Below are 13282 nucleotides of genomic sequence, written 5' to 3'. Positions count from 1 at the left end.
AGGCATACGAGCCTTTGCCAGAGGAGTTCGCGTGAAGAGTGTCAAAAGGATTCCAAACTCTTGACAAAACGGTCCAGTAGACCACACACATAATGTTATCTTTGTTTTGTCCATCTAAGCGATGTCACTGTGACAGTTTAGCAGATGCAATCTCCGAAGCCATTTTGGTCGCATTGTTATCGGTAGTAGTTCCCTCCACCTTGTGAACTTGTCCACTTGATCATCCAGTTTGTGCGGGGAGATGGCCGTTTATCTGCAGATACGAGCTGTGGCAAGGTATCATCACAGGAACGATGCCGACAAATCTGCACTGACCATATCGCGTGGCATCCGCCGATCAGAACCGACCTCGAAGATTAGAGACCTTCGATAATGAAGGACCATCCAGGTTGCAGCGCGGGAACAAAGGCGGATGTAACCCTCGGAACCGGCGATGAAACCAAAGCATTCTTGGATCGCGGGTAGAGTCCTAAACAATTCAAGGCGCAGTGTTGACCCTTTTTGCTAATATTTATGATCACTGTCACAAGAGCAAATGAGAGGAAGCGAGTGGGCCGTGATTGGCGTGCAGCCCCCGAATTCTGAAGCATGGACTAACCATCGACAGAGAACGTGTATGTTCTGGACAAATTAGCGTTGATGATGCCTTCCAGAGATTGGCGGATGGACGGACCTTGAGCTGTAGCTTCCCATTCTGATTGAATTCTGATTTGCTCGATCGACGCGTGTTGACAGAATGAAAGTTGCGAAGATGGACTGCAGGACTGGAATGCAGGAGATTATTGGTGTCGATCAGCACACTCGAAGGATTCACCCTGCAAGGCTAGTATTTAAATAGATTGCTCCTCCTCTGGTTTCTGATGTCGTTTTCACTAAAACCCCCTTTCTTACTCATATCCCTCAAACGAAACCTCTTCAATGCCTGTGTTGTTGGATTGATTATTGTGATCATGCTCATCTCCAGCATTTGCGCCGTAGCCCTTACGGTCGCCTCGTCGGTCGCCGCTGTCAGCGTCAATCCTCTGCCGGCTCCTCGCAATATCACTTGGGCGTCATCGGGGCCCAAACGCCTTGTGGGTCATCTCACTCTGCGTACAGACCGCGGTTCCAGCAGCCAGATCATTTGGCAAGGATGGGAGCGCGCCTGGAAGACGATCGTCTCGCTTCAATGGGTTCCTGCTGCGACTGAAGCGCCGATCTCCTCCTTCCAGCCGTTCCCAACAGCTACACCTTCCTCCTCCACGAAGAGCAAACGTGCCTCGTCCTCGCTACAATTCGTCGATGTGAAGGTTGACGATCTCAAAGCCGATCTCCAGCACGGTGTGGACGAATCTTACACCTTGGATGTGAAGGAAGGCTCCAATACCATCCAAATCACTGCCAAGACCGTTTGGGGTGCCCTGCATGCGTTCAGCACCCTTCAACAGATCGTCATCTCGGATGGGAAAGGTGGACTAATCATCGAGCAGCCTGTCAGTATTCAGGATGCGCCTCTCTATCCTTATCGTGGCATCATGATCGATACTGGTCGCAACTTCATCTCCGTGAAGAAGATCCTGGAGCAGTTGGACGCCATGTCATTGTCCAAGCTGAATGTCCTGCACTGGCACTTGGACGACACGCAGTCGTGGCCTGTACAGATCAACGCACATCCGGAGATGGTTAAAGATGCATACTCGGTCCGGGAGATTTACTCGCACGCTGACATCCGCCGAATTATTGCCTATGCCCGTGCCCGAGGTATCCGTGTCATCCCCGAAGTCGATATGCCCAGCCACTCGTCGTCTGGCTGGAAGCAGGCAGACCCGAAGATGGTGACTTGCGCCGATTCCTGGTGGTCCAACGACGTCTGGCAATATCATACCGCCGTTCAACCCAACCCGGGCCAGCTGGACATTATCTACGACAAGACGTACGACATCGTTCGGGATGTTTACAACGAGCTGTCGGGGGTCTTTACCGACAACTGGTTCCACGTCGGAGCTGACGAGATTCAACCCAATTGCTTCAATTTCAGTACCTATGTCCAGGCATGGTTCGCAGAAGATCCTTCGCGCACCTACAACGATCTGTCTCAGTACTGGGTGGATCATGCAGTTCCCATCTTCCGCAACGTCAGCGAGAAGCGCCGTCTGATCATGTGGGAGGATATCGTTCTTTCTCCGGAGCACGCTCACGACGTACCCAAGGACATTGTCATGCAGACCTGGAACAACGGTCTGGAATACATTCAGAACCTGACGGCCCGGGGCTACGATGTTATTGTATCGTCCGCCGACTTTTTCTATCTTGATTGTGGCTCTGGCGGATACGTCACAAACGACCCTAGGTACAACGTCCTGAGCAATCCGGATCCCAGCACACCAAACTTCAACTATGGCGGCAATGGAGGATCATGGTGCGCTCCTTACAAAACATGGCAGCGGATCTACGACTACGACTTCACGACAAATCTGACGGATGCTCAAGCCAAGCACATCATCGGTGCGACCGCGCCTCTCTGGAGCGAGCAGGTGGATGATGTGACTGTCTCGAGCAAGTTCTGGCCCCGCGCCGCAGCCCTGGCCGAACTGGTCTGGTCTGGCAACCGCGATGCAAATGGGAAGAAGCGCACTACGCTCATGACGCAGCGTATCCTCAACTTCCGAGAGTACTTGCTCGCCAACGGCATCCAGGCCGGCAACCTGGTGCCGAAGTACTGTCTTCAGCACCCCCACGCGTGCGATCTATCCTATAACCAAAGTGCTGTCGTGTAGTCTGTTGATCAACTGAGAGCGATAGCTGCTGTTACCCAATGTACATACCAACAGCCGCGCTGTCGACTGCTCTAGTCCCGCCTGATCAGGATACTGGGATAATTGAATTAAGTCTAGCTGATTAATTTCCTACGGATGAATAAAGCTTCAACGGATACCCCTTGGTCATAAGTAGCATAATGTCATATGTTTGGCATCCTTGCGCATACGCGAGAGAATTTATGAACTTGTACCATTCCCCTAAGAACATATCCATAGGTTGTGAAGTTGGAGCCTACTGCATCATTAATTTATTATAGTGTCCAAGTATAATGGTGCAATCTCCCTCCCCTCGGGTGGTTCATGCAGTTCGAGCATGTATGGCGTCTTCACCAGTTGATCAGTCCTCCTCACGTAACACAGACACAATCTGCTCAAATACAGACATCAGCAATCAGTTTTCATCAACCTGAGGAATCAACAAAGGAAGACGAATGTATCTTACCACGATATAGCAGCATATGCGCTTTTATTTTTCAGCTGGAATTAAGCGTTAATAGACTGTCAGTTTGACAAGCGGAATCAACTGGTTTCAGTGATTTGGAAGGATAAATCAAGTTAAGTTGTGGATGCTAATATGCGAGGCATAGGCTATTGCTCAATGATCTTCTAGGCTATGTAAACAGGTCGGTGCTGGAGCTACGCTGTACGCTGTGTCTTGTTGACTAGAGCATAGGTGCAACCATTGTCTGCTATAGCGAACCACGACTGGATCTAATCCATTTGTTTAATCGTCACCAACGCCCCTGAACCATAGTCCACTAACTACTACCTAAGTAGGTATAGACGACCTCCTCAAGACGATTGGTTCATATCATTTTGGCCCTACTTTGGTGGGTTCCAAGTTGGTCAACAGGGGCCAGAGATTGAGGTGCTCATTGGCGGTTAGCTTGCTGCAGTGTCTGCTCCTTGCATGACAAGGTTCTCGGTTCCTCACTTGAATCCATGGTTCTGTTGGTGATTGAGTTTGTCATGGTTTGGTATTCATATTAATATTAATCAGACCTGATGCGCAGGACAGTGCTGGGGAGTATACTTGCTATGGGCCTACCCTAGGCTGTTCGTTGGCCGTCACTCGAACCATTCATACCACGGCGTTGAGACTCTCGCTCATCGCAATAGACGGTCTGCTCTGGTGTGCCTTTCCGGAGTCTCCGAGGGACCGTGGCTCGTGTTCATTGAATTTTTCTGAGTGAGTGTGGATGACGCACCGATGAAGGCGAATACTCCGTCCGGGGTCCTGGTAGGGCTGACAGGCTTACACCTTGGTAGGAAACGCTAGTAACCGAATTGTCTGACATGATGATATGATATTTCTCGATCGCATACGAGTGTATGTACATGTAGTGAGGGGATTAATATTCCGCGGCCGGGGCGATTATTTTCTCCTGGGTCAGAGTGACCACTGGCTATGGCCTATCTACTCTGTACAGGATTTCGGTCATGACTGAAATCTCGAGTCAACTGTTACACTGCATGAGCCACATCCTGCAAACTAGTACAAAGAGTCACGAGGCTGAAAAGACCAACAGCAGGGGGCTTTTCATCACTGATTTTGAGAAGTGACAGGTTGTACAGGGTACCTGGGGCCAATGTGCAATCTACCCCACCCTAGAATTTATCCCCATACTTCCCGGGAGGTGTCAAATCCGTCAGGTTTCCGCGGTATCAATAAGCCTATGCACTCACGGGAAGGATGAGATGGCCTTCTCTCCTACAGACGCGGACCATGTCGTGTCTTGTTTCATCGTGGCCACGCTGACACCACTCGTTGATCAGTACCCCGGAACAAGTGTCGCTGACCGATTCTTACCATGGAGATGGATAAGAGTCTGGGGTTAAAGAACGGTGAAAAGTGTGCTCTTACCTATTGGTATTTGATGTTCAAGTCTTGATTTTGATGCAACCCACGACTGAGATGCACCAGGCCGTACACCAAATGGTCTGCTAACTTCATCCCATCCAGGATATCGAGCCAGGAAACGTGCTCGAGACTTGTAATGATTGGCTGATATCCCCCGCCGAAGCGTGGAGATTTCCCCTTTTCGGCCTTTCTCTCTCGTTACAAATATAGAAGAGCCCGTGGTTGGATCCTCCGCAGACTGCCAATTCTGACCAGGACCATGGATCTTGGCATAAACGCACATCAGTCTCAACATCAACAACTTGTAGTTAGAAAACGGTTGTTATTACTGTATTCCTTGAGGTACATTCCCCCAGACTCAACCATGCGATGACTTCCACGAGATGTGTAGGTCCTTGAGTAACTCGGGACCTTGGGCACACGTCATGGGTTTAGCATTATCCCACGCACGGGAGTTGGGGACCACCGAGGCGATCCATCTACGCTATCGCACATCATAGAGAATCCAAACACAGTACCTAGATAATCAGCGATATCAAATCTTCCCAATCTCGGAGACCATTGGCAACAACATCCTGATTCCTGAAGGATGCTAGGCGTAAATTCTAGCCGTTCATTAGCCCTATAGGATCCATTAGCCCTACATGATACCCCCGCTAGATACTGCATAGCTCTAGAGAGAGAGAGAGAAGGGGTAGATAGAGGTGCATCTAGCAGTCTTGATTGATACATAAAAGGTTAGTGAAAATCAATAGATTTCTATTAAAGTCCTTCAGGATTTCCTAAAGGACGTTGGGCGTGAATTCTAGCTGTCCAGCAGCCCTATATAGCGTTAGAGGGCTGCATCTGATCATAGTGTCAAATCCTTCAGGATTGGAATCCATCCATCGAACATTTTCGATACTAAGGAGAACCATCTCCAGCTTCTAACATATATAACCTACCATGGTAGACAGCCTAGACTGATTATCTCTCAAACCTGTAAAATAATCCAATGAGGGACAGAATATGAAGATATTTTGTTAATTCGTTACTGTGTATAAGTAAATGGAGGGGTAAGATATTGCTTATCGTCATTGTCACATTGATTTTATATTGACTAACAGGGCTCTAGTCTATTTATTGTGTAAGATACTCTAGAGAAGGTTTGGTAAGTTCGCATAGCTTACCTGTAACAGTGCAACAGTTGAGCCTACTGTTGGCTGCAACATCGAGGAAGATTGTCCCTCTAGACATGGTATATGCGGTGGTTTTGAAGAGACATATTTTGGGATCAGGCCTGCTCAGTATTACACCAACTCAGGCATTCTAGACCTAGGACTGAACATAGAGGCTGATGCGTGTCCCAATAGAAGCAATGCAGCTATTGAATTGTTATCATCATATCCTGCCAGTACTACGGGTACGGCACCGCTCGACGACATGATTTGTAATTATCAACAGTCAAGCTGACATTCCCGGATTACTGGACACTTCTGGACACTTGAGTACGGAAGATTAATAATTATCTCCCCCATGGTTATCATGAATTCAGTCCTTTCCAAAAGACTCCCTCAGCGTTTGTTGACAAATGGGCCGACTATTCTGAAGTGGGTTACTTAGACGACTTGTCGATAAGTCCGTCGGTCGGGGTTGCCGAAACTTCTTCGATCCTGTCCAGCAAGACGCACAGGACCGTATCCTGCGGACCGCCAACTCCGGAGTAATCAGGGTGTCTAATCATGCAACAAAGTCTGTGTCACCTGCGCACCGCCTCACATACATCATCATATTCATAGTGCCTTGTGTCCTGAGGTACACTTCTGGTAAGGCAGGTTGCGGAGGCTAGCGGAGTCAAGCGGACCAACAAAGCACAGAATTAGCAAATACCCCAAATCTTGTCATGTGGCTCTTATGACCACGAAAGCCACAGCCCACAGCGGAGCCATTCCGTCAGTACGGTGTCTGCACAGCCACTTTGTTCCTAAGGCCCACATCCAAGCCACTCTTTCGGTTTGTGACAGGAATGTATCGTTGTAAGGAACGGAGTAACCGATACCAACCAAGATACACATAGTTCCAAAGCCGGTGCTAAGGTACGGTACCAAACTATGGCCCCTTTCAAGATGGCGCTTGCTCCATGGGGATAGGATCATCGATGATCGACATGGGGCTTTGCAGATTTCAGTCTCAGTTACGACTCCCAAGCAAGAATGGAGCACGATGACGACTCCATCCTCTAGTGTGGTCTCCTTGGCTCACGTTCTCGGAAATACTGAAACAGCTTATGAATTTGATAGAAATACTCCGTACACTACGGGGCATTGACAGTAGATACATCACAAAACTCCGCTCATTGAGGATAGACCAAAAGAAATGATCCGTTGTGACGGATACAGCCCAGATACCGGGAAATGGGGGAGCCGAGCCACTTACGAGCAAGATATACGGAGTATTGTGGTCTAAGTATCCGCAGATCACATACTGGAAAAGGGTTCCATTGCGGAAGATGTTGGGTTTATTGGTGTGATTCTTCGTACATGATGAGGACATGATACTCGATCTCCACTGCAGATTAGCCTGAAGCATCAGGTACAGAGTATCCTCCTGGCCAATAGAGGATAGAAACTCTGAATGATAGTAATCGACTCCGTACGCAGTACCAAGTAGGTAGCTTTGCAGATTTGACAGGTCAACATACATGATTCAAACGTGACTCGAATTAGTTAAGAGCGTCATGTGCTATATAGGCCGCTCCATCCTTGCTAACACATTCAGGAGTCCGGGATGTGATATGACATTAAGCACCCAATATTGATGTGTAATAGTTTTACGGTAGATCCAGCGACCACAGTAAACCGGTTTCGAGCGCATGAGCCTGATCCTCAGATGTCACATGGAAGTCTCTCACGGTGCAGCTGCAAATGTCGCCTCAGGAACACTCATATGCATGATATGATGATAGTAGTACCCCTACGCCCCAATGTGTTTAATATATTAAACTTGCGGGGTCTACCGGGGACTACAGAGTAAACTATTGATTTCATGCAAGTTGATCACATACACATACACCAAGTCACCTCTCAGGCTATGAGTTTCATCACAGATTTACCCATTAGAGTGATTGAATCGATCTAAAGCTTTTAGGATCGCCAGATCTGGGATGTTGATCCTTGGTCCTTCAACTCATTGACATCATGGTCGGCGCAGTCACATTTGGGATTTTTGATATATCCGCGGAGATAAAGTGGTGATGGTTATACCCTCCGAATTCAGAAGATACGATTGTATTTACGTGGCTACTCATGTTTCTGGTGGCAAATGGCAACCTAAGTAGCGGCCCCTTTTTGTCTGTGCTGATGACGGAGTTCTTTTCCTGGCTTCCTCCTGACCCAAAGCTTATTCAAGAGCCCGTAACTTTGACATTGTGGGTGATCGTGAGTCTATCTCTTGTTTACTTTCTGGATAATCATACCGATTCTTTAAGCTATCGAAACTGGACAAATTAATACCTTTTCCTGATATTTCCGTACTAGTTTCGCCCTCAGATAATGTACCTAGTTGGTAAGCTCTTGATTAAGAGGCACACTGTGAGTTACGCTCCCCCATACTCCACCGTCCATAGCTCCAAAGTGCAAGTCCAGACCTGGACACATGACGCTTCTGGCCCCGTTCTAATCTTTTGCTTGGTCCCGCAGGGACCAGAATCGAGTCGGGCACTAATGCGCTAGTTCCTACGGTTCCATGTAGTTTCGACGGGCACGAAAGGGGTCTCATTAAGGGGAAGTATCGAATCCAGAGCGATCTAGATTGCCATATATGATACCTATCTTTCTTTGATGGTTAGACACTGATTATGGTAAAAGAATGTATGCCTTGCAATACTCCGTAATCTGGCAGGGATGCTCGAAAAGAGACAATTTCCCCTGAGGTCTCGTGACCTACGTTCATCTTCGTTTACTCCGCAGTGGAATTAATCTATCTGAGGCCAATATCAACAGTGATATGTAGCTAAGGTAGCCAGCATTGGAGCTATATTTATCACATCCGACAAATGACAGGTATCTGTCTGATTGAGGCTCAGCGTACATTTACCCATGGTCAATTCGGTTGCAGGTATTTACCCGATGCCAGAAAAACAGACTCTCAGTTTCATCCATCCCATAGAAATGGTGAGACCAAGGGATAAAATCCTATCAGCTTCTCTGTACACCATACTGAAACTCCTTCCAAATTTACATCCAACAGGCATGCAACGCCCTTGAAAGAACCTCAAGATAGCAACGCATGGCAAGAACATGGCAAGAACAGCCTCAATGACTGCAGAATCACCAGCAGCGTGTTTCAGACTAGGACGCTCGCTGCACTCTCTGTTCTTGAATCTTTCCTCTGACTTGTGAGTGGCTACCAGCGTTTGCTCCTGCTATGCAAGATGCACGTAAGACTTTGACCAGGAGGCATCGTACATAGCTCCTTGTTTAATGGCACTGCAGTCGTACAGCGCCGTGCTACTTGTCTATCTATAGACTGCCTTGGTAATGCGCTCTTCGTGTCCGGTAAGCACTGATTCCTGCCACGAGGAAGCAGGGGAAAGTTTCAGAAAGCGACTGCTGCTTGGTTACACCGCAGGCATTCTGTAGCGCCTGCCCAAATAGGACTAGAATTCTTGGCGTATAGTTGGGGGCCGAAAGATGGATCCTGCTGTCGAGTCTCAAATGGTATTATTGTTGATTTGTTGAGATTAAGGTGACGCCTGTGCACCTGATCTAAGAAAAGACTGGTAACAAGCCACCTGGAAAGCGGATTCCGTGATGCTCAGGGTGGGGAGCTCTCAGAGAATTGGGAACTTACAAGCGATCATCAACCTTAGCGAAGCCACATGTTTAGCTTTCCACTGCTGTACATGAAATATAGAACAAAAAGGCATCACACAAGGATTAGCTGACGACCAACAGTCGATTTGGAGTTCAGGTATTGAGGCTTGAAGAGGCTTGTGTCTAGATGCCGCGATTCCCAACGCCAAGATGTCATTTTTATAATTGATGTTCTCGACTGTCAGTTGCCCATTCAGATAATACAAGGCCAAGGTACCGATTACGGAGTAGCCAGATCATCTCTTCCACCGTTAGGGATTTGAGTTTGTATGTAATGTTACAACTGTTTTTGTCTGGCATATGAAGACAGGGATGATTTGTTGGGATTTTTAAACTCTATGTTCAGTTTCCTCATTTGCTGATGCTCAAACTCTATAATATAGGGCTGAGACAATCCTTTGCCAAGACTTCAGACTTGTTTGCAGTTTAGGTTTTGTTTGAGTTTTCTTTGGGGAACAACACGGAACAAGTAGACACCATCATTGTTGAAACATTCAAGCATTGGTTTTTCTGCAGCATGGGCAAACCAGCATTGAACTCAATGCCAGAATACCAGTATTCGAAGCTTCTTTCGAGCTTCATTAGGTATGACCGTTACTGCCTGATGTAACAAACTATTTCTTGGGTACTTGGAAATTAGTCCCTGTCAGCAGCCAGGATATTTTCCTATCCCAACATGCATCCCCCACGTGCAAATGCCAGGGTTCGGCGATGCCGCTCTCCAATATGTACGTATCCTTTTCACTTAGACGCCAGACGCATCCTTGTCTGGTTGGCAATTGTCAGTGATTTGTTATTGATTGATTATCAATCACTGTGGGATATCAGCAAACAAGAAGCACAAATGCAATTGTATTTTGTCCTTATGTACTTTGTCTTTGTATTTGAAATAATTGGTCAACCTGCTCGCTTCAACGGCTGCTACCTAACCCTCTTGGCAATAAATTTGAGCGTTATCTGTAGGGAATGTCTTGGGTAGCAGAGCCTCAAAATCCTTCGGTATGTCGAACATTCGTTGGGAGCTTTTCTTGGTCCCCGGAGATTACCGCATTCCTTCGTGGATTTTCGGCCGGAGACGCAAGGACCACAAACAAGTGAGGACGAGTAACGAGATTAACGGCCCGACAATCAATAATGCCAGAAAGCGCCACAACAGAGTTCACCAGGGAGGTGCCTCCTTCAGAGAGTTCCATGTCCCCATTTTTCTTCTTTCTCACCGTGACTTTCGGTCAGGAAAAAGGGTATTTCACCGCAACAACAGGCAGGCGAACAATGTAATCGCTTTAGAAGACAAGTAGAAGCATCGGTCAATTATAGGGGACTACTCAACCAGAATCACGGAGTCATGATTATGCTGGCATGCCATGCAGTACTGTGGATATCCCGTCTCATCCATAGTGCATGATACCATCATCGTGCATCAGAAGTCAGCACTCGGGACAGACAGAAAAGGGAAAAACAAAACAGACTTTTTGGATGGAGAAGATTGCGGTGTAAAAACAGGTTGCTGCGCCTCGATTCGCTTATCAAACCAGGGATCTGCCAATGGAAATCCGGGTAGATCTGTATTCCGAAGTATTATTGGACCATCTAATGTGGCTCGACCAAGGTGTGGCGCTAAGGCTATTTTGGAGCGCTTTCCTCACCGATCTCGAATGTTTTGTCATGTCACGTTCCGGAGAAGAGCGTCCATGTAACATCCACATTCCTTCTTCTGGGATCTGGGATTGACTCAACCAATGCCCCGTTTGAGGTCTCCTGCATCTCGAAACCTCTCGGCAACCGCAGTAAATAACACAAGTTGATGTACTCCATACTGCATCATCATGACCAAACTTTCATCAGACATACAAACTACCTACTAGATACGGTACCCACCCCATGCCTGTAAATGCCATATTCAGTTGGTGAGAGATCAGATATTTTGTCCAAGGTACTCAGCGCTCGTACTACACAATCAGGTGCAAGCCCTTGACTGAACTGGCTCTTGTAAATACCTACCCGACTCGAATCACACATGGCGTACAGGTACAGCACCAGCATGGTCGTTCATAAGTTGGACTCTCAACTCTAGTGTACGGAAATTTCAAATACGAAGTAATACGGAAACAGGTCGCGCTAAGACTCAGCCTTGTAGGTACCTTAGGCACACTAAAAGCCGACACCACTCGAAAGGTTACCCACGCCAACACCGGGCATACAATCTTTGAAATTGTTTTCAAATGACTAGTACTGAAACTAAGAAGCTCATTAACGTCGACGCAAAACCTTCGAGGCAACACTCGCAGAAGAGTGACATTATTAATTCCAAGCAGAAAGATTCGTCCACGTCAAAACGAAGCACAGGGCGGGTTCTTCCCGTCTGTGCCAGTTCAGGCTTCTGATTGGACTGTCTTCCTCGAGCATCATTTGCCTGTCACAAATCTGAGCCAATCGATTAGGCGAAAGTCATATGCACGTTCCTCGAAATGGCTGGGGTCGTGGGGCTGGGCTATCTAAGATCATCAACAAAGCCCCAGAACCAAAAAAAGAGCTAACCGGACCAAGGGGAAAGGTGTTCGGAAACCTGCGGCCATGGTTCAAGATCTAGAGTTTGCTGCTTCCCGTGTCTCCTCAGGAGTGAAGATGATCTGTACCGGATTGACGGGACAGTTGGATGAGGCTTTGCCAGACTGTCAACTTGCCAAGCAGATATCCAATCAATGATGATATTTTTTTGAGTCTTCATTAACCATGCCGGTTGCCATTGATTATCAATATCATTTTTAATCCATAAGTCCATATATCCGTAGATTGGATTGTGAGTACTGTGTGGAACAGCAGAACTACTTCATTTCAAATCACTCATCCTTGCTATGATTTACCCCATAGTCCCGTCTCCGTAGGTCTTCGTGATACCCCTCGTTTTGCAACTCCATGGGAGAGAATTTTGCCCACCATCTTATCTCCAAATCATGATCATACTGAAAGATAAGGAGGAATGATAATAAGAAGATTTAGCGGAAGCATGATAAACAAAGTTTCCTGGAGAGTCAGAGGAGAAATTGCTTGATTACTGGACTCCGTAGTCTGTATTCGTACGAGTTACGAAGTACAGTCCCCGTCCGGTCTGACGGTGCCAAGTCAATTGTACACGGACTTGCCGATGACATCTGTATCCACAAATGTCAAGCATGCATCCCTAGTGCGAATGGACACGGGGTTCCCGATACACAAGAATGATGGACATCGACCAGGGAAATTGTATCATTATTTCTTTAAGGTAAGTACGTAGCTTCGAAATAATTATTAATAATTTTATTCCGTTCATCAAACATGCAGAGTATGTTTACGTGCTCTGTTCAATTCATGCCAGTCTAAAGATAACCCGCGGAAGCAAGCACCTACCATGGTGACTTAAGCTGTAACAAGGAACCATATCAACAGGCCTGAGTATCTCAGTCACAGCGGATAAAATCATCGCCTACAGGCCTATGAAGCTGGAAATAAAACAATGCAAGGAACCATTGAATAGGTATACAATACAACACATGGAAACATTAGCGACCTAAAAACACTGCAGTAGCCATGACAATCACTAATGGGGAAGAACTTATGGCAGTGCAAATGGGGCACGCAGATTTAGTGGTATTTCTGTAACTCAAATACCGCTAAAAATATTTATGGGGGATTAAAAATAAAATAGGTAAATCTAAAATCAAAAATGGTACCAAGACCCTGCTTGACCATGATCTCCACTTCCCCTGTTCCCCTCGCTTTCTCAGTCCTAA

The 13282-nt window shown here is 47.0% G+C and overlaps 1 protein-coding gene across 1 annotated transcript; it reads left to right on the top strand.

The window, feature by feature from the left end:
• Positions 1 to 950: 950 nt before the first annotated feature.
• NFIA_097830 (beta-N-acetylhexosaminidase) lies at positions 951 to 2756 on the top strand (the record flags this gene model as incomplete). The annotated part of the gene is made up of 1 exon (XM_001262050.1): positions 951 to 2756. The coding sequence occupies one exon, from the start codon at positions 951 to 953 to the stop codon at positions 2754 to 2756; it is 1806 nt and encodes a 601-aa protein (XP_001262051.1).
• Positions 2757 to 13282: the final 10526 nt, after the last annotated feature.

The sequence above is a fragment of the Aspergillus fischeri genome, genomic scaffold (assembly GCF_000149645.3).
Source record: "Aspergillus fischeri NRRL 181 1099437636262 genomic scaffold, whole genome shotgun sequence".
Classification (NCBI taxonomy): Eukaryota; Fungi; Ascomycota; class Eurotiomycetes; order Eurotiales; family Aspergillaceae; genus Aspergillus; species Aspergillus fischeri.
The sequence above is the reverse complement of the archived record's forward strand: the minus strand, read 5'-3'. Positions and strand labels throughout refer to the sequence as shown.